The sequence below is a fragment of the Onychostoma macrolepis genome, chromosome 10 (genome assembly GCF_012432095.1).
Source record: "Onychostoma macrolepis isolate SWU-2019 chromosome 10, ASM1243209v1, whole genome shotgun sequence".
Taxonomy (NCBI): Eukaryota; Metazoa; Chordata; class Actinopteri; order Cypriniformes; family Cyprinidae; genus Onychostoma; species Onychostoma macrolepis.
The window spans coordinates 8463586-8485729 of record NC_081164.1 but is presented as its reverse complement, the minus strand read 5'-3'; the positions used below and the strand labels follow the sequence as shown (position 1 = coordinate 8485729).

Sequence of the window (22144 nt, the reverse complement as noted above, 5' to 3'; positions counted from 1 at the left end):
TGTTCAAAGTATTACAGAAAATCCTCTACTTTCTCTTAAGTGGAACTTGCTTAGCTGTAAACAAAAAGACGCCGACCAAAAAAAAGAATTTAGTGCTGTCAAAAAATTAATTGCGATTAATTACATCCAAAATAAAAGTTTTTGTTTACATAATATATGTGTATATAATTACACACACATGCATGTATATATTTAAGAAAAATGTTATGTTTATATATTAAATATATTTATATATAATATAAATTATGAATATAAATATATGTTAATATTTTCGAAATATATACTGTATGTGTGTGTATTTATATACACATAATAAATATACACAGTACACACACGTTATGTATACAAAAACATTTATTTTGGATGTGATTAATCGTTTGACAACACTATTGGAATTATTCACTTTTTCACTTAATTTGATTTGTTCTTTTTATTGTTACTGCTGTACTGATTGTTATTTTACTAACTAAAGATGCTAACTTGCCTTGATGAAAACAAATGAAAGGTCTATTCCACATTATTTACAGACACTCCTCATGAATAATTACGTTTACATATGTTTAATACATATGCAATCAGTCCACCTTATTTTTCAATGCGGAAGTAAGCTATTTAGTTTGAATGGCTGCACCCACTCTTATGTTAAAATGAAGGTGGATAGCATATGTTTCATCGCAGCATATGTTAAGGGAATGTCAAGGACATCACTTAAAATGTGACTTAAGTTGCTATATTTGCCTTTTAAATGTTTTTTGGCCAAATATTTAGAAATAAACCTGTTGTTATAGAGATGTGAGGTAGCTTTTTTCAATTTAGAAGTGTAGAATTTGGTGGTATCTTTATTTATATAGCGTTTTTGTACCCCATGATGATATTTAAAACTAATGTATTGTACTGAATATGTAAACTGTAAACATTCCTTTAACTTACTGTAAATAAGGTATTTACTTCTCACTCTAGGTCTGTGGTCATTTCATAATTTCGCAGTAAAGAAGTTCATGATTTTTTTCTGGTTTAAACCAAAGAGTTCCTGTTGATGTGGGGATATTAGTTTTTCTTGACATTCTTATCAGCATTGTTTCAGAGCACTGCTAGAAATTTTTAACAAAAGTAATGGTAGCTTAAGAAATATGGCATTATTAGGCTGCAAATGAAGGTCATAAGGCTAAAACATCCAGTTTCCAGGAAATAAATGCACCAGTGAAACATGAACTCGTATTTATTTTCTTAATGCACATCACTGAACATCCCAGTTTTTCAGAAATACGTCATATTATGGAAGTAAAATGGGTTCATGGTTACTTTAAGTAGGCTATAGCAGACTATACAATAAATCACAATAGCGCATCTGTATGACAAAAATCATGTTGTAGGTTTTTTTTTTTTTTTTCATAAATGCTTTTTAAACCACTACTGTAATTTTTTGAAGTATGTTGTATGTACAGTGCGACTGACTGTTTTTCAAGCACAAACTATTTTACTTTATTTTATTAGAAATGTTTTATTGTCTGTACCCATGTCAATCTTTTTGTCATCTGCAGACTGGACAACCTCAAACTGTTCTGTATTTATGACTATTTACTGTCAGCAGACATGAAAACACTTTGTATTCATATTTTTGATTAAAAGAAACTGGCTGTAAACATGCAGTCTGTTCATTTACAATGAAACATAGTAGTAATGTTCTGTAGAGTCAGAAATGTAACATATATTTTGTATGATATCTAACATATCATGTATGTATTTGTTGTGATCCAGTCCATGGTATATTGACCTACAGTGACCTAGGTTTATGTTAATGCTTACTAATAAGTAAATTAATGTTTTTTGATGGCGGATAAAGGTCCTCATAAAGATTAAATATAGAATATCCAAGACGTGAAGCCCCGCCTTCTGAATGAAACAGCCAATCGCTGGCTAATCGGTAAAGTCAGCGCGTCACTGCAGCTGCAGTTAGAAGTCCCGGTTGCTATAGAAACAGCGCTCTGAGACGTGCGCATGCGCACTGGCTGATCTAGCTTGAAAAATAAACTTTTTATAACGCTTTTTGAGCAAAAGAAACAACATTTATGATACAGTTGTTGACAGATTTCAAATATGAAATTTAATCGTAAGCTTAGTGAACAGTTTTGGAGAATTTGATGGTTCCCCATTCAGAGAGATAGGAGCCGCACTTGCATGCTCGAGAGGCGTTTCAAAGATGGCCGCCGATTGTATTATTTTTCGCGCGCTTTTCGTTGGAAAGTGTCTAAGCAAACGGTTAAGACTTGCTATAAAAAGAAAAGAGCAGAAGGTAAGATACTGTTATAACTTCTTTTTACGACATTTCTGGTGGCCCATTATTAATAATATGTGGAAAAGATAACCTAAGGCGTTACGTAAATAAGCGCAAGCTGTGTAATATTTAGTCAGGGTCAGACTCAGAATGGCTAAGATAAGCTAACAAGACTGCAGCATTTAAAATGAGCAAAAATGAATTCCTCTGTTTTTGTCTGTTATCAAACATGATATAGTTCAGATATTCCGTTGTTAAGACACTGAGGCCCGGTTTCACAAACGGGGCTTAGCTTAAACCAGGACTAGGCCTTAGTTAAATTAAGATATTTAAGCAACTTTTACAAAAATGCCTTAGAAGACAACATTAAGGTGTGCATCTTGACACAGAACAATGACACTGACATATTTTAAGATATGTCAGAGCAAGATATTTTCAGTTGAGACAGCTTAAACATGCATTTCAGTCCGGGACTAGTTTAAGCCTCGTCTGTGAAACCGGGGGGAAATGAATTAACTTTAGTTAATTGAAATGATGAATACAATTTCAACAGACAAAAGTAGTAGGCCTAGACATGGACAGTATATCAGAAAAAAAATATTCCTTTAGAAAGGTATGATATCTGTTCCAGGGGACAAATGAAATTAATAAAATAAAGAAATAAAATTAATTCATTTTTTACACTGGTTTAAGCAGAACTAGAAAGGGAAGTCACTCACATACGAGCATGACTCTGAAAACTTTTTCCAACTAATGAGTATCAACAGTTTTGATGTCACCAGTTATTGTTTTAATTTAATTTTAATTTTAAAGTACAATATTAAACTAGACGCCACAAAAAAAAATCCTCGTTTAACGCGGATTTAAGTTTAAGTTTGCATGTACGATGAATTATAATAACCTGCATATGACTGCCCTCTAGTGGAATATTGCGATATTACAATGAAAACAGTCATTCAGGCTTTCACAGGGTTTGACATTTATTGGAATTATAACTCAGCAATACTTCACATTCCTCCATGTCCCTTAGTAAATAAGAAATATATACATTAAAGATGTAAGCACAAGGCATGAATGACAGTTAATGTTAAGAGTAAAAAAAAAAAAAAACTAACAAAAAAGGTTTTATTAGACAAATGGATGGTCAAAGAAATCACGTTATGTATAACTGTATATTTCATACATAGGATGAAAAAAAGTCTCAAGTTACCCAAAATAAGAAAAGTCACAAGGTTTCTCCCTATAACTTGGCATTAATGTAGAACACTAAAACATGCTGTATTTTCAGCCAACCTTGGCTGAAATGAAGCCACAATACTAAAACGGCAAAAGCAGAAATTATGGATGGATTATTTTCAAATGTGCTCTCGAATCAATACATCTATGCCTGAAGAAGATTGTGAATAATGCCCTTCTCATCGTCACCTGTGTTCAGAACGGATGTGAATGATTGAGTAGTATGTAAAATGCCTTATGTTAGATGTATATTTAAAAATAAAAATAAAAATATTACCTGATCGTAGAGTTAAACCGATTATAGTTCACCTGTTACCCTTACACGTTCCATATGGCTTTTGGCCCGTAGTAACGTACGTAGTAGAAAACATGTAAAGCACCAGGCGCTGTGGTATGAACCTCGTGGATATGTGAATACAGGAAGGGCAGTGAGATGAGCAAGGTCAAAGGTCATTAGATAAGCAAGAGAAGGATGGTTAGATGTTCAGGGTCCCTCGCTGATACTGGATAAGAGAGCTCATGCAGCTGGGCTGGAGAACTGAGAGAGGAAGAACGAAGACACCCGACCTCTCCACAGTCTCACCATCAGCACACGCTCAGGACTTTAGGTAGGACACAGAACTGCAGGGTGGAGACGTGATAATGTGTTAATGGTCTCAATGCTGTGCATGTACTTCAGATACATTTAAATACTGTACTATATAACTATAGTTAAGTAAAACAAAAGCCATAAAAACATTTTAAAATAAACGTTATCTGAAATGAAATAAAATATAAAACAACCTTAACCTTATTTTATTTCAGCTAGTTGCCAAAGCAGCATTTCTCATTTCATAAAGTTGAACATGATGCACTAAAATAACTAAAACTGAAATAAAAAATGAATAAATAAATACTATATAGACATATAAAAAACTAAACGCTAATAAAACTGACAAAAACACTCAAAATGAAAACAAAACAAAAAAATAATAATGCAGGTGTGTTATTTATGACAAAATTTTGAACAGGGATATTCTGTGAATCCAGTTATTTAATTAAATTGAGATAGAAATATACATTATGAAAAATGACACTTCCTAGCTGGTAAAGTGTTTTCAACTTATAGCCTATTTTAGAGCCACAGTAATAATACTTCTATATAAAAAATATGACAATTAAAAACACCATAAACTAACAAAATACCATTTAAAACATCATTTAAAAAAATAATAATACAGAACTATTTTTAAAAGTTAGTTTAATTATGGTGGAAAAAAAATTTGAATGACCTTTTAGTATATAGTCAGTCAGGAGGGTCGGGACCTTCTCACTGTCTTCTTTCATGGCATAAAGAACTGAAAAACAATATCAGTTGAAATAATGGTCACTATTTGTTTTCCTTTGATGGCCTAAATTTGTTATTATTTGATTTTAAGGATTAAATAAATCAATATTCGCAAATATTAACAAAATAAACTTGAAATATTATGGTGATTTCTACAGAAAAGTTGGATTCACTTTGACTCAATTTTAATGCCATTAGTGCAGTTCAGTACTCTTACTTTTTGTGAGCATTTGCAAGTCATCCACAGATGGAGGAGTCCCTTTTTTCTCGTATGGGATGACTGTGTTTAGATACTGTTGAACACACATATGAAAAAACAATCAGACAGAGTTTACGCAAGTTTAGTTCGGAACATTAACTGAACATAAAAGCTCCTCCTTACCTGTCTTTCTGTCCCTGAGGTCCCAAAGGTCTGTCTGATGCCTGTCTGCAGGATGTTGGACAGACCCTCCATGCTGAAGCGCTGAAAAACATTAAAACATCAAATATTAATAACCAGAATCTCACATTTTGTACAGCACTGCATCCCTTGTGTGTGCACATCCTACGCCAAACTAGAGAAAAGAGCTGGAAGAATTCAATTGGGGATCTAGAAATGATGCAGAAAGTTCTGAAATTATGTCTTATGTGAGTATCTGCAAATTTCTTTCAGCAAATGATTAAAATCGTGTAATAATAAATATTATAATATTTATTTTACATTATATATACTGTTCATTATAATGTTGTGATGCCATTTATTTAAGCTTTTGAAAGTATTTTTTGAGAATTAATAATAATAATTTAAAAAAAATATATATATATATATATATATATATACCTATATATATATTTGCTTTTAAAATTATATTAATTCTCCAAAAAATTATATAATTTAAATTAATTTAAAAATTATTTATTTATAAATTATCAGTCATAAAATGGCTATATAATAATATTTTAGCTAAAATCCTAAGCTTCTGAGTTCAGGAAAAGTGTGCAAACATAATATATTCAATTTGAGCTTCACAAGTTGCCACATTTACTAACTCTAGTCACTGTGTACAAAATGACTAAAATGATCAACTCATCCCTGTGAGAACATGGAGGATGAGGACGCAGAGATGCAGTTCTTGCATGATGTAATCGAATCACAGTGGCATTACTGTAAGAGGAAGCTGGTATTGCCTCCACAGCTCATACTGCAGGGGAATGCTTCCTCTACACTTCCAGTAAGTGCTAAGTGCAGCTGAAGAGTAATGGGGCAAGATCCATTAAACGCAGAGAGAGATGTCTGTGGAGGTAAACATCATGCAGTTCATTTCAGCACTCTTACTTTTGCAGGCATGCTCCCGGTCTTCTCGGATCGGGTAGATCCTTGTAGACTCATGGCCTTGTCCTTACGCCTGCGCTTGCTCAGCTCCCTTTGCTCCTTCTGTCTGTTCTGGACCTCCATCAGAGCTGTGATGAAGGTGTTCTTCACCTCCTTCTCAAACTCCAGCTCGTCCCTCCGGGCCAGCTGGGCCACCAGTTCCTCCGAATACTCTCGTATCGCCGCCTCCATCCGACACAAGATGTCAAGCAGCGCCGAGCTGGGCATCAGCCTCAGACCTGCATGACAAGCATTCGGTTTAATAAGACTTGATCAAAGCGAGCAACACTTGACTTTCACACTGTGACTAATGTTGCAATGTTTCTAAAGAAAGTGTCGTTCTCAGTTGACGTGGGCTATTTTTCATTCGTTTTTGCTCTACTGCGTTTTTGGTTTCAAAAACATGATCGGTTTCATCAGTCTGTGGGATAAAGAAATGCTGAAACAACATGGTTTAAAATAGCAACCCTCTCTGTGTACTCAATAGGCACCTGTTTCTTTTCCTGGGGAGATGTAGAGCATGTTTACATTGACCTTGATCTGGTAATATCAAGGTACTTCTTTTACTCATAAAGATAAACATACTCTGTACCTAGTCCATTTACTGTATACATCAACTACATTTAAAGCAGTACTTGTTTAAGTGTTCAAACTTTCATCCTTGCATCTAGTTTCATCTGAAGATTCATGACAACTTTTAAAAGTCACCCTGAGCTTCACATATATTTATTAATTGCAGGTTTGAACAAGCACCTTCATAGGAGCAGTTGTTGTTGGAGGCCTGAGACAGCATGCGGATCTCCTCCAACAGAGAGGGGCTGCTTTTAGAGGAAGACACTGCGATATCATCTTCCTCCTCTTCCTCTGTCTCTCCAGGGTCTGGTGAGTTTTCCATCATCTCCACAATCTCCTCAATCACCTGGTGGGAGAATAAATGACAGATTTCAGTGGGTGTTTAAAAAAATTGAGGACACAACAGAACTACAGCTTTGAATTTTAGCTTTGAAATGCAATGGATCAATGTAGCACACTTGATTTTAAATATAGCATAGCTTTAAAGCTAGGTTACTGTTCAAGCGTAAACCTGCTCGATGTAAAAATACAGTATTAGGCTAAATGTATCGACCATTAGTTTGTCACAAATACCAAGTTTAGGCTCACCTGATCAGCTGTAATAAGAGGTTCGTCACTCAGACAATTGGCATTCTCATTCTTCTCATTCATCTCCTCCTCTTCTTTTTCATGTATCTTTAAAACCAAGACAAATACGTTCATGAAAATCTTCACAACGTGTTTAGGAGCATCAGCCGTATCAATATGACAAGATGGTAGAGAGTAATGGCTCCATTGCACTCGTTGGTAATGTGCTGGAGAGAGTGCTTTCAAATGTTAGCTTGACAACTCTTCTGGCCTGCGATGATGTACAGCAGAGCCTTCGCTAAACTAGTCAAAAGCTAGCATTAGATTACCTCATTTCACATCTGACCAGTTGCATTAGTTCATAATCTGTATAATATTATACAAAGACTGTAACTGTTCATATCACATGATGACGAAATATAAAAATGTATGCCAGTTAGTTTTTTGTGGTGTCTAAACTGGTTATTGCAAAGCTTGGGACAGGCTGATTGCCAGAGAAAGTAGATCAGGCTGGGTTTTTGGCAGCGAGTGACTGTATCTGCCGTCCATTTGGCATAAATATACAAACCACACCCTGAATCAAGAAGGCAAAGCTGTAGTCTTTATATAGTCCTGCAGTCATTTGCTCAGAGGAAATAAATGCTTTTTCAATTATAAGGAGAAAGATATTTCAAGATATGTTTTTGATGGCCAATGCATCAGTGATAACTTCCATCAATACAATATAATTAATATTATTAATAAATTACCTTTAACAATAAATAATATTTATTGATATCAACAGAATAATAATATTAATATTTAAGTAATCTAAATAGTAATATCACTGTGTGATAAAATTCACATTATAAAATTAAGTTACTATAAATAATGTAATATAAATATCAATAATAATAAGCTGTTTCTGCATTGGTAAAAATTCTGTTGTCCCTAACATGTTATTGTACTCTAACTTATAGTCATGTTCTATAGCATTAATCTACACAGTAACCCTGCAGTATATTATGTCAACACCATGAATGTTATCAGAGCAGAGCAGATGTTTACCTCCTGATCTGAGAGGTTGCCGTTCAGCGTTTCTGAGGTGGGGTCGTCCCAGCTGGACACAGAGGAGGGGATGTAGTTGTCAGTCAGAGCATCCCACACGCTACAAAAACACATGCATGGACATTTATATACACAATGTTCCAACCGACACACAGTGAAAATGGAACAAATATGAGACATTCCAACTCAGAATTATGAATTATACATTCTTTTACAACACCTTTAATAAGCACTCACTTCATTAACTGAGAAATTTCATTTATATGTATTAATTAAAATTTGTCATGTTTATTTTAAGATGTTCTTTAAGTAGCTGGTTTGCATGTTTATATAACTGGGCTAGTGACAACGATTTCTTTCTCTTTTCTTTCTTTTCTATTTTCTATCTACACACTGAAATTACTCTCCACACTTTCTTTGTGCCTCTGTCTAGTCATCCAGGGAACAAGTGGCCATTCAAAGTGTGCTGATCCTCTGAGGGCACACAGACACAAGCCTACCAGCCTCCATTCCAGCCCTGCAACAACACCAAACTGGTACAGACTCATTGTCTACCCATATGTCATTGTCGGAAAGAGTTTAATTTCTGTTTACTGTCTAGAGATCTCCAAAGGCAACATCTTATCTAGAATATTTACCAACCACAGGTAAAAAAATTAAAAATAAAATAATCAATCTATATATATATATATATAGATATATATACTGAGAATTGCAGCAGGCTGGCTTCTGTAATTCATCAGATGCACAGCCACAGGCTGAATTCTAGCGCAGAGACAGATTTGTGTCTGAATACAAGCCAAGAACAAAAGCCACGGGCAATGAGAACACATCACAGTGGGAAACGCAGAAAATAACATGCTAACAAATCATAAATCAACGGCATATTTACAGCACAAACTATGAGAGTAATGAGCAAGATGCTCAAATACTGGAAAACCCAGTGACATGTTCAATTTGATCTCTTATAAGGCTACAAAAAGTATAATAAAATGTTGATTTGAATCTAATTTTCTCACATTTTATGCTCTTTTTTGTTTACTTGCTAATATTAGTGTATATTTTTGCCTTTACAGCCTCAATTAGGGATGATGTTTTGACTGTTTTAAATCAACAATAATGTATGCTATATTTAGACCAAGGGATTTTTTTTGTCCTATTTTGCGAGAGGCAGATTTGACGGCAGAGAGAGGATGGTGACAGGCAGCCAGCACAGACAAGTCAGGACAAACAAAAGCACTGAGGCGTATAAAAATTTGCTGAATAATTCACGGCCAAACCGTGGACACACGCACACAGACAGGCGCTGGTGATGGACAAAGGGTGTTTTTATACAATTTGATTGGCAGGCGAGCTGGCAAGGATGTCAGACATGTCCTCACTTTTGATTGGCAAAGAGACAGCCAACTGGATAGGCATATTCATCAGCACAGTCATAACAGTATCCATGCTACTTTTTTAGTGGTGCAAAAACGTGATGCTAATTGCATCAAACTTCATTCACTATCTACATGTATTTACTAGAAATGGAACAGAAAAGATCTTACTCTTCATCTTGAAGCCTCTCCTCATCCTCTTCGGTATGCGATTGGTTGCGAACAGGTGCCAGACCTTCTGTCTTGGTGTTGTAATTGTGGAAGCACACGTTCAGCTTCTCGTCAAATTCATTGACGAGGTCCTCCATGGACTTGAAGCTCATCATCTCAGAGAAGTTCTCCAGCTCTGAGAACTCTTCGCGGCAGAGCGGGGCCAGAGGAATGGTTTTGTGAGGCCGGTAGGCAGGCTGCTCGGATTCGAGCTCCTCCATCTTGCAGGGTCGCAGATCCTCGAATTCCTCATCCAGGCACACCAGAGGGGCCTCCATCCTGATGCCCTCTTAATCACACAGTCACGTGGAGATTGTCGCTGCAACAATCCCTAATTAAAAATATGATAATTGTCAATCTGTCATTCAACATCTCAAATCTTCATCTAAAACATAAAATGTAGATTTAAAATGTTGAGTAATTCAAATAGATTTTTCACTTCTCTGAAAATGATGTTATATAACAGTAATGCCTTCTTCAGAGTCAAGAACATTTTGTGAGGCTTTTTAACTATGAACATTTAGACTATGAAATACAGTTTTTCTCAAATGACATCTCGTTAAATTAATTCCCTTCCTTTCCACTAAGTGAGCAGGGAACACGAATGACTGCATTTTGCTCAAGCAGAGTGAAAGTAATTGTGTTTAATTTGCGTGGCGGTTGATTCAGCAGAACCTCTGGGATTTTTCCCAATGAATTCTGGGACTGTGGCAGCCAAAGTCAACCAGCAATTATAGCTACTGCTAATTCAAATTCACTTTCTTTAACATGAAAAAAATAATAAATGTGGATACATTAACTTTTTTTCTGCAATCATTACTGCCTTATAATCCACTCTTATTTTGAACAAATTAAATGGTACAATATGAGCACTTCTTAGCAAAACTGCATCTTGTTATATTCTGATTCACCCAAAACAAATGCTTTACGTTCTATTTAGGTCAAGATGATTTCCACAAAAATTCACTCGTCATTGAAATAAACAAGTTCAGTTTGAGAGTTATTATAACATCCAATCTTTATTTCCTGCATTTCCGACCTGTGATCTGACAGTTCCCATGAATGAGCTCGAAAGGCTTGATCAGGCTTAACGTCAAGCTAAAAGACTGCAGGATAGAAATCCATTTAAAACAGGCTTGCATAAGCTTTTACCCCAACATTACATTAGTCAGCAAAGTTCCATTCCACTAAAACACTCTATTACCCTAATGTGCATGTGTCTGCCTGTAGTGTACTATGTTAGAATTAAGGGAATGACCTTTTGTCACTTCCTGGTTTTTGGCTACCGATTGATTTGTGTGTCCCCCACCCATAATTCTGTGCCTTTGGCCAAAACCCATTCAAAAAAACTTCCAATGACCAAAGCAAAGAGGCAATCCAATGCTACATTGATAAATTGTTCACACTTCCTGAGGAAGGAGGTGGAATTGAGCAAGAGTTTAAATAGCATATTGACCTTAAATCAATCGATGGAACAAACTGTGGCAATGGAATAAAACACTTTTGCTGTGGGACCTCCACTGAGTGACGTCACTAAATGTGTATTACATTCATATGTATCACAGTGCTAAAAAATGCAAGAGATATTTCTCAAACACACTGCTAAATCTGGATCACAGCATGAATTTATGAGTGCCAGGTAACGGTGCTTGTGGCAGGCGTGACCTGTGTTGTGAAATATGAATATGAACACAACAATGTCACGAGATAAGATGAATTGACGAGCCATGATGGGAAGAAATATGGCGGATCATAAAGCATGGGAGAGATAAAATACATCACCGTAATTTTTTTTTTGTATTTCTTTAGGTCACACCACATGGATTTAAATTTTTTATTTTTATTTTTTTTTTGATTATCCAACTGGAAGAATATTCAGATTGTGCAGTGAAAAATAATAATTCTATTTTTTTTTTCTAGAAATATGTACAGAATTAAATGGAAAAAGGAAAGGGATGGATGCAGAACGGATGGAGATGAAGGTTAACCCATTTCCCAGTAGGAATAATGGGAAAACAATGGCGGGATGGAGACGGAGTGATGGAGGAGAGAGAGGGAGGAACAAATTACCTGCAGAAGAATCTCTCCGTGTGTATCTGGGTAGAAACAGCCCCTCCTATTCCAATATAGTCAGAGAGAAACCACCATCAGCAAATCTTGGTCAGGGTGAAACGACAGCAGACACAATCATTCCCATCACACACACACAGAAGCTCCGTGTCGTGATGGCCGCTCTTCTAGTCCACGGCGTCTTGTCTAAGCCAGTCAAGGCTCAGAGTGTTGTTTTCTGAGCATTAAGCAGCAGCCGTCCTCTCCTGTTCCACGGAGCCTGCGCATTGGTACGGCAACTGACGGAATCATCCTCCTCGCCAACCCTCCCCCTTCTGCTCCTCTCCTCATGCACCTCACTCTCTCCGCCCCCTACCCCTCCTGCTCCCTTTCTCTCTGTCTGCCATAAGCCAAATCCCTCCATATTCATGAGGAAGGACAAAAAAAAACAGTGAGAGGTAATGGAGAGAAGCTGTATTGGGGCTTTATTCACACCTTGAACTCGCTTGTCATCAGCCACATCAGGGGTCTCTTGGCTGGATCCCCTTCTCATTACCCCTCAAAGCACGCTCGAGGGATTTTCAATGAGGAAGCCGTGCTAACAACATGTACGCTGGCTGCTTACTGTCAGTCATTACTATTGAAATTAAAGCTATAAATCTGGCAAGATTACAGTGTTTTAATAATGTTGCAGGGTCATATAGAGTAGTAGTAAGTCAGAGACCACAAGTGAAAATGCGAAAAATGTAACGAAAAGTTGAAATTAACATTGTCAAATTTCACAAATTTGGTTATTTGTTTAGTGACCTATAGAACGTGCAGAATTTAAATGTTTTATTGGGTTTTAAGTCCACATTTCTTTGTTTAAATAACATTTATATGATTTAAATATTATAATATCAGTTATTGGCTGATTGTTTTCTGATTGTTTTCTGCCATCATTTACCACTCATTTAAGGTTCATCTTTAAAAACACCGGTAGCACTTAACAATAAGGTTTCATTTATTTACATGAATTAACTATATTTAGTTAACTCAAACAATATTTATATAGCATTTATTAATCAGTTAAATCACTTAATAATGTACATTATAATGTTGTGATACCCAAATTCCCTTGCCTTGTAGCAATTAATATGATTAGTTTTAGTTTTTGTGTTTTATTTTTAGTTTATTTAAACAAAATAGTATAGAATTTTATTAATGTGCCATTTATGATTTATTTTGGTCATAACATGAAAATAATTATGGTAACACTTTACAATAAGGTTTCATTTGCTAACAGTACTTCTACAGTATTTATTAATCTTAGTTAATGTTAATTTCAACATTTACTAACATCATTTCAAAACTTGTTGATAAACTGTGAACAAACATGAACAATGTACAACTGTATTTTTATTTAATTGTATTTTCAGGGAACATTAACAAAGATTGATAAAAGCTATAATGTTGTTCATTGGTAGTTAATACGCTAATGCACTAACAAATGAGATCTTATTGTAAAGTGTTACTAAAACCTTATTATAATTAATGTATCCCTAGATTAAAAAATGTAAAAATCCTAAAGTAAGTATATTTTATTTATATAGCACATTGAAACACATCAACAACTGACCAAACCAAATCCAAAATAATACAAATAAAATTCCTTCCCCTAAAACTTTCCATTTCCGGGTTTATATTAGATAATTAATCACAGATTAAACAACAGATGTCAATGTGGTCTTAGACTTTTGAACCCCTACAGACAAAATCCACTGTTTCCAGCTCGATTTGTCTGACTCTGCAGGCCATCCAGCAAGTCAGAAAGACCGAGAAACGCAGCAAAGACAAAGACCATGGCTTATTGGAACTGATGGGGCATAAAGAACCGTTTAGTTTGGTCGTAGTATTGCCCAGTTGCCCTTTACGTCACACATATCCACACCTCCCATGTGTAACACCACTCTCCCTGCTGCCCTTAATCCTTCACGGCTTTTAATCTGCGTCTCAGCCTGTAAAAAGACTCATATAGATAGAGACGCTCTCCAGCATGCATGTGTCTGCATGCACACAAGCTGCTCAAAATTGGCTTGCCGTATTCCAGGGATTAGCATCTGATTTTATGGATTACAGACAATGCTTTCACAGTTTTGAGCAGATGACTATGGGAAACAACAAAAGCGTGGCACACGCTGCTTTAGACATCACAGGACATCTAGTCCTTATATAGTAAAGCTTCCTGTCCATGTGGCCAGATTTACTCAGAAATGCATTTCAGTGTTGGAAGCATGCGGCGTGACTGAAATACAAATGCAGGTGCATTACTACTGGCTGAACTGTTAGTAATTCTAGCATGCTTTAATATATTTGATAGCTGTTGGCTGTATGCATGTGGCACGTCTTTGTCTAACAGACTTTAAACCATGTGAGTCCATTAATGGTTAATAAGGAGGAGAGAGCAGAAAGTAACAGTAGTGGGTCTTTATGAAGGGGGAGGAATATTCTGCAAAGCTCAAAGACAAATATGACATCATTTGCTATGGGAGTGTCAATCATTGTCTAATGTATTCAACAAATACAAAACTGTTAGATCATAAATCAGCCTATTTTTATCATTAAAGCTGCATTGTTTCAATGCAGAGACAGTTTCAAAACCATCTTTCAAAAGCCTTTCCACTTGCCAAAATGAAAACAAAAATTATAATGTTTTATTTAAAAATTCAAACCACAGATCATCTCATACCGCATGTTTGCTTTCCATCCTTATTACATTAGCTGCAATAAAACTGAAGAGATAATATAAAAAATGAGGAATACACACAATGACCTGATTTCCTGTGCAAGACTCCCCCTTCTCACACAGATGCAAGGCTCCTCCACAATACAGTCAAAAGACTCGGAATGACGGAGGCCCCATCACCATGGTAACCGGGTTTGTGCAGCTGAGCATTGTGCTTGGAGCAGTTGCTGTGGTTATTGGTGAAGGATTGGAACTGGCCCATTAGCTCCACGCCTCCAAACATCGAAAGCTTAATAGGTTTGTACAATGTGGCCGCTGGATTTATCGAGCTAAGATGTTGTTTTAGCTGACAGTTAATATTTATGATGTGATTACTGTATGAACCTCCAGTTCTTTTTGTAGGTCAAGATGGTTGTTTGCCCCTGCCATTGACACTTTTAACAGAAAATCAGTAAACTAAACTCAACTACATTGCCACTGAAATAATTCAACATATTATTTTGACTACCTTTTTTTTTTTTCAGATTAAATTTTCCAAAATGTTAAGGGATTTTATTGCTTATAACCTCCCTGAGGAAAACATCTGCTGTATGGCTACTCTGTATATTGTGTGACAAGATTGAGTTAGGATTTGAACACAAAGGCTTGTTATTTCTCCTCAGTCCTCATTAGTGTCTATGGGCTTGAATTCTGCAGATGTAGAGAAAGAGGACTTCGGCTATGATCAATACTCATCCAGGTTTCTCTTCTCAGCTTCAGAATTCACTTGGAAAATACAGCTGTCAGCACCATGGCCAGCCGATCAATAACAACATCTCAAAGCCAGAGGACTGCACATACTATTGAAAACTCATCAGCTAAAGTATCTGCCTTTATACTTGTCCATCTGGAACGTTTTACAATAAGTGAGTAATAAAGCATCTTATACCTAAATGCCTCTACTGTTCAAAAGTTTAGAGTCGGTAAGATCTTCATGTAAAAATGCAAATACAGTATATATTAAAAAAAAAAATTTTTAATTAACAGTTTTCTATTTTGATTTATTTTAATTTCTCCCTGTGATGGCAAAGATGTATTTTTGGAAACAATTACTCTAATCATTCTAATAAGCTGATTTGGTGCTCAAGAAACAATTCTTCTTATTTTTGAAAACAGTTGTGCAGCTTAATACTTTGTGGAAACTGAGATACATTCATTACTACACGTTGTAGCCAATACTGTATACAAATGAATACATTTTAATCCTTCTATTATCAAATTGGCTATTAAGTGCATTTGCTTCTTGGGCAAATGAGGTGCGAGTCTGCCCTCTAGGGGTTATCAAGAGCTATGGCTGGCTTATTACCCTCAAAAAGTAATTTTTTACCATGCAAATCAAATTGTGTTGGAGAAGGATTTCAAATGTAACACCAGTTTATGAGTTAAAGGTAAAAGATACTTTAGGAACACTGGTCTTCTCATTTTTAAGACCGGTTCAAACTCCTTTAGTTCTTTTATGAAAGATTTAAATACAAATATAAGATAGACCTTGTGGATTTTTATCTAACGAGAAGGATAGCAACACTATAAGACCATAAAACAGTTTCTTTTACACACCTTATTTTTCCAAACTGAGTTCACTGCAGGTGAAAAGACGACACATGACACTGAAAGTTTCTATGAGGGAAAAGATGAGCATTTTTTTTTCTTCTTCTTTTTTTTAATATGAGGAATCAGAGTAGAAACAAATGTCATATACAGCACAAGTACTGAAAGAGCAGTTAGACTGTGTGTTCTGCACTCGTATTTTACATTAGCACAGTTCTAGAATCTTCTAGAATCCATTTTGTAAACTATGCTAGTACCTTACAATTCATATACTTACAATTCTGTAAATATATACTGTACATACATAATATTAATATAGAAATATGGTTATATAATGCCTTTTTAAGCAGCACTTTTTTGCACAATGATAAAGAATGTAAAGAAAGTTAGGAATCAACTATTTCTTGTTCCTTCTTTGTTTTAAAATGATACACAGTGCTAATTTGTAAAATCATATAGGTGAAGTCAGTAAACACAGTGTGGCACATAGAGCCATGAGTATTCTGCAAAGAGATGCTTTAGATTTGTGAAACAGACAGCAGAGAGATCACTTACACATAGCCCTCTGTGACAGGCCTCGCCATCTTTTACTAGTTTGACACCAAAAGCAAGGGTTCCTTTACGCGCCATGTAAAAAAAAAAAGAGGCAATTTTATCAAACAATATGCGGAACCTAGTGTGTGATCAGCATGTCACGATCTTTAGTTAATGTTCGTCGCCGGACACAAGACGTGAATGGAAGTGCTAACAAAAGACAGATATTGTGAAATTGCAGTCTCACAAAAGGCAGCTCATCGTGAGATAATTCATCCAGGTTTTCAGACAGATAAAACCCCTCCATGGTCCTAACACGACAAGAAATAATCACGATAATGAGAGCCACTAACAAGGCATCCATAATGAGCCAAAAATGGGTGTGCAATCACGTCCAGTATATGCATCCCTTATACTGCTCTAAGTGTTAATACGTCTGCTTTGCATCCTGATCACACACTTTATCAGCACTTGCTAAGCTGTACTGTTATGGTCAAAGATTTCTAAGGTTTTAAGTACATATTGGTTAGTAACTGGTTAGAACTGTGACATGCAATATGAAGCTGATCTCCAGTGTTGGTAAAAGTGAGAACTAAGACATTAATGCCACCTGAATTCTAGAACTGACAAGAATTAAAGAAACATTAGAACAGCCAATGACTTAGTAACACTTTAAAATAAGGTCATTCTGTAGTTACCCTGAACTAACTATAAAAAATCCTTTAACATTTATTAATCTTGATTAAAGTTAAATTTTACATAAAAATAGTACATTTTTACATTAAACGCACGTTAACATTAGTAAATGTTGTATTAGCCAACACGAACTAACAAATAAGCAGTTGAATCATAATTAGTTTATTAAATAAACATTAACTAAGATTAATTTTTAGTTCTTGAAACCTTTAACTAATGTTAGCATTTTGAACCTTTATAGTAAAGTGTTACTCAACAACGTCAAACATTTTGGTTTCCCATACCAAAAACTCAAAAGCAATAATACTGAATTAAAATTTGATTTTTATACACTTGAAAAGCTTGTTAAAGTATCATTATATCAATACAATCTGACAGACAAAATAAAAATAAAATTCAGGTGCATTTTAGTTTAGCTACATACCTGTAGGGAAATTAATTTGGTTTGTTGAATCTAAGCAAAAATGTTTGTGTAATTTTGGGTTGATATGAAGTTAAGGGTCCCTCTGGAGACACTGAAATCACATTGGCAAAAACCCTGAAGTGCTTATTATTTATCTTACAGAATGGCAACAAAAGTAAAAAGGCATGTATTGGTAAGCATACTGTACATAAAAATAAAATAACAAAAAATATGAATTAGTTAAACACCATTTCATTAAAAAACAGAAAGTGAACACTGTATGAAGTGTATATGTTATGAAAGAAAACAAATCTACAATAACAACACATTCAATACAGAAGTTGAAAAAAAACGCTGTAAATGGAAAACAGAGAGTGGAATGTGCTTGTTTTGTCTAGATGAACTGCAGAAATGTTTCAAATAAATATAGTCAATTAATTCCAGGGTGGCGGACAAAAAGTAAACATCACAGAGGACCCGCCAAGAAGAATTCGTAAATATCAAATTGTGGTTTTTGGAATCAGTGTTTTTGCTTTTCATATATTAATCCCTTTTTAAAAGCTACTTAAGAAATTGTTGATCATAAACTGGTGTGTTTAGGAATGTGAAATATCATGTTTACGTTGCCATCTATTTTGGGAGCGCACGGCTTCTTTAAATCCATACACACACTCTCTCTCTGACACATACACACATGAGATGATGAGAAGACATGGTTGGGTTTAGTTGTCGTTGTCGTCGTCCTCTTTAGCTTGAGAGAGTGCTTTCTCTGCACTCGCCGAGCCCTCGAAGCGCTGGGAGGCGATGGCAGCTTGATGGGACATGCTCTTTCTCACAATGTCTCCCTTCCTCCATAGCGTAATCTCCTAAAAATCCACAAAAGATGCATAATTATCACTACTAGCTTTTTATTTATTCATTTGTTCATTTAGTAAAGTGAAGACCAACCTGTTGTTTGAAGTAACGTCTCTCTTCTTCATCAATGAGTACGAGATTCAGGTAATAACGAACAGAGAATTTCTTATTAATATCCCTCATGGTGGGCGTCATCTCGTACCCAGCCAGAAAAAGACGGATAGGGATGGATTCACCTAAAGCCAAAGTGAAAATTCAGTACACTTCATTTCAACATAGAAAATATGAGTCAGCTGTGACTATGTTTCACATTAATCCATCAGAAACGGATACGTTAGGAATTGTTTCATACCTCGCACAGGTGCTCCATCCATAATCTCGTATTTTGCAATGGTGTCATTTTCATGGTACACATTTGGCCCTGTGCCTGTTGCCTCGCGTTTAATAATATCAATCTCCATGTGTTTGATCTTAATTCGCACCAACAGGAAATAGATCTTCCCCACAATCACATCTTTCAGGTGATACCTGCCATTTTTAGAAAGGAAAAAAGGGAAAATGCAAAGAGGATATCAGTGGATGACAAATTAAAATTTTAAAGTAAACTCCCATCCACTGGTTGTTTTTGACTTACTTGGACTTGTTGTACTCAAACTCAATGTGTAGACAGTCCTCAATTCCCACCTCCATCTTAATGGAGGAGTTGAGTTCTGGATATGTGCTGAGTGTGTGCACTACAATGTCCATCTCTTTGCAGATGTCATTCAGTCTCCTGCTGATGGTCGCCCGCAGGAAATAGCTGAAGGAAGATTAGAGTTTATAATAAAACCGTCTAAACAACATTTAAGTGTACAATATATTGTGGGAGCTCATATAAACAATCTCTCCTGAGCTACACAACTGGAGCATACCGTAGTTTGACATTCTGGCCTGTGTAGGACTCGTACGGTTTCTCCACATGTGTGAACTCAAAATCAAAGGTCTGAGATTGAGCCATTTCTCCAGGCCGAGCTAAATCCTTAACCAGAGAGACAAACTCATGATGGTTTCCTCTGTCGTAGTACAATTCTAGGAGAAAAAGACACAGGAGAGGAAAATATTACTATAGATGCTCAATTTTTTGACATGGATTCTTAATAAAATGTTCATATTTTGTTTGTGTATTCAGTTTCATTCTTTCAAGTGAGAACAATTCTTTAAGGCTTTGAACAACCTGACATTATTAAAGGCAATTTCTTTGGGTAAACTATGTCTTTATAATAAATAAATAAGGTTGAATAAAGATCTTGGTGAATTGAACAGGCCACAGGGGGGAAACGACATTTTCTTTACATACAACAAGTTTTTTTCATATTTCTTAGAAATGCATTAGCGGTATATAGAGCTTTAAATACAGCCCTTACTTATAACAAGGAGAAACAAGTATCTTTTAAGGAAACTGTTCATTACTGAAAATAAAAACGGGATTCATAGCTTGAGACGAGCAGCTAGAGGTGTGGTTCCTATTATACCGCCTTTTTACTGGAGATAGGAAGTCAACTAATTTCACAGAATCGGTTCTTTTGAACAATTCATTTAAAAGAACAGGAGAAAAAAAAACCGACTCAATGATTCTTTTACAAACAGCACATAGTGCTGTTCATTATGGGTTTTATTGATAAGGGCATTTATTTATTTATTTATTTTCATTTAAAAAGTCCAATTTCAGGTTGTTGCCAACATGATTCAGCTAACATCGCGACACTTATTTAGAATCTAAATATAATTTTCATTTACATTGAACTATACTGAATGTCATTTACCTTTATTAACTGAAAAGGTTTTAAGGCTATTTCTAAGTCCAGCTCCTTTTTAGGCTGATAAACCAATTTCAGTACAGGTTTTACAAGTTGTAACGTTTTTGCTATTGGGCTTATATATATATATATATATATATAAATAATAACTTATTTTCCTCTCACTCTTCAGTTCTCGACTAATGACGGATGTCCGATCAGGTCGGTGAGTTATTGGCTGAATTCCGAGCAGCTTACTAATGCATTACTCTTGTTATTTCAGAAATATAAAAATACGCTCGGAGCGAATCCTGAACGATGTTTAGTGAACCGGTTCGTTCGATTCACTGAAAATATCCAACTGGTAAGAACGATTCGTTCACGAATCAAACACCGCCAATGTGTCATATGTCACGAGACCAGTGTTTGTAATTTGACACTTCAACATATTTACATGTTATTACTTAAGTCCGGATCCCCCTTAATGAAACGTGCTTAACAAAACCAATTTGCGCGCGACACCTCTAAACCAACGAACACAAATGTAAACGCTGAGTTGTATTTAACGATCACATATCACAGCGCACACGTTGCGTCATCGAGCACCGCTCGTTCAGTCGTTGTAAGTCACTCACCGATTTGCCCAATAAACTCTATTTTGATCCCTTGGTGCTCGAGCCTCTTGCCTGGGTTCTTCAGGGTTACGTTGACTTTCCCAGAGACTGTCTCCCCGTCGTAAAACAGAAAGTATTTGTCCTTTTTCCCGTCTTCTGTTTTGTGCTCGGCCTTTTTTCTCGTCTCGGCATCATTTAAAACTATGTCAATTTCAGCACTTTGTCCGAAACTGAAGAAGCTCATCCCGAAACCTTGTGCTGGACTGGAATCCTTTTGTATTCTAACACCTGGTCCAATTCCACATCAATACAATTCCGTCCTGTTCACAAGCGAGCTGCTCTATCTTCTGCAATGCATGTACGAATATAATAGCTTGTTCAAAATAATTTGAGCTAATTCTTCATATGGCTTCTGTATTAATACATGCAGAGGATTTTTCAGCAATGTACAAACAGACACAAGCTTCAGAAATGAATTTACTACCGGGATAGTCCACGTAAATGTTGTTTCAAAATAAAAGTCTTACAGAGACGACTGAAATTTATCAGGAGCAAAGTCCCTTTAGTCTTTGTCAAGAGTCAACTGTACGTAAGATACATTTTATTTAGGCCTTTTAATTATTTGAATTTTTAATAATTTAATGCACACAAAATGTTATTTATGTAATATTCAGGGAAGTGGGTTTTTTTCAGGGATTTCCGTATTTCCCGACCTCCAAGGGACGACCCACGTGATTCGCCTAGATCCTTTTTTTATTTTTATTTTTTTGGGGGGGGATAAGGGTTGGTTACTGTATGATGATTGAAATCGCGCAAATGGCTACCTAAATAAACTGCGAAAAGATTGTTTTCTAAAACCTCGTGGACGCGAGCTCGCGGCGCCACCTGCAGGACAGTGAAAAGCGTTCAAATGGTTCAAAGCGCCAAACGCGAGTAGATTCAGT

At 35.8% G+C, this 22144-nt stretch overlaps 3 protein-coding genes across 5 annotated transcripts in view; 1 reads left to right on the top strand and 2 right to left on the bottom strand.

The window, feature by feature from the left end:
• Window positions 1–690: 690 nt before the first annotated feature.
• On the bottom strand, window positions 691–12854 carry fez1 (fasciculation and elongation protein zeta 1 (zygin I)). Its single transcript, XM_058788892.1, has 10 exons — window positions 12033–12854; window positions 9924–10293; window positions 8377–8476; window positions 7351–7437; window positions 6943–7108; window positions 6154–6428; window positions 5221–5301; window positions 5056–5131; window positions 4783–4848; window positions 691–4132 (listed from the first exon to the last, which is right to left on the bottom strand). The coding sequence occupies exons 2-10, from the start codon at window positions 10238–10240 to the stop codon at window positions 4116–4118; spliced, it is 1185 nt and encodes a 394-aa protein (XP_058644875.1). The 5' UTR covers window positions 10241–10293; window positions 12033–12854; the 3' UTR covers window positions 691–4115.
• A 508-nt stretch (window positions 12855–13362) lies between these two features.
• The window catches only part of foxo1b (forkhead box O1 b), a 42804-nt gene continuing 34022 nt past the window's right edge, over window positions 13363–22144 (top strand). Inside the window, exons 1-2 of one of the 3 annotated variants that reach the window (XM_058789028.1) lie at window positions 13363–15033; window positions 15490–15641. In XM_058789028.1, the coding sequence (XP_058645011.1) occupies window positions 15527–15641 (115 nt within the window). In that variant the 5' untranslated portion in view covers window positions 13363–15033; window positions 15490–15526. Of the gene's footprint in view, window positions 15034–15489; window positions 15642–20869; window positions 20951–22144 lie in introns of those variants that run through there. The other 2 variants (XM_058789027.1, XM_058789030.1) reach the window with 2 other exon arrangements.
• Window positions 16414–21706, bottom strand: vps26bl (vacuolar protein sorting 26 homolog B, like). The gene is made up of 6 exons (XM_058789031.1): window positions 21222–21706; window positions 19723–19879; window positions 19446–19610; window positions 19164–19339; window positions 18905–19047; window positions 16414–18822 (listed from the first exon to the last, which is right to left on the bottom strand). Exons 1-6 carry the CDS (start codon window positions 21442–21444, stop codon window positions 18679–18681), a joined length of 1008 nt encoding a protein of 335 aa, XP_058645014.1. The 5' UTR covers window positions 21445–21706; the 3' UTR covers window positions 16414–18678.

Excerpts from the sequence above, each read along its gene's own strand:
- fez1 (XM_058788892.1), bottom strand. The coding sequence starts at position 10,240 with ATGGAGGCCCCTCTGGTGTGCCTGGATGAGGAATTCGAGGATCTGCGA. Across the intron at positions 7,438-8,376 it reads GCAACCTCTCAGATCAGGAG|ATACATGAAAAAGAAGAGGA; the intron begins GTAAACATCTGC and ends TTGGTTTTAAAG. Across the intron at positions 5,302-6,153 it reads CCGGGAGCATGCCTGCAAAA|CGCTTCAGCATGGAGGGTCT; the intron begins GTAAGAGTGCTG and ends AATGTTTTTCAG.
- vps26bl (XM_058789031.1), bottom strand. The coding sequence starts at position 21,444 with ATGAGCTTCTTCAGTTTCGGACAAAGTGCTGAAATTGACATAGTTTTA. Across the intron at positions 19,880-21,221 it reads AGAGTTTATTGGGCAAATCG|AATTGTACTACGACAGAGGA; the intron begins GTGAGTGACTTA and ends TTTTTCTCCTAG. Across the intron at positions 18,823-18,904 it reads GACGTTACTTCAAACAACAG|GAGATTACGCTATGGAGGAA; the intron begins GTTGGTCTTCAC and ends GTGGATTTTTAG.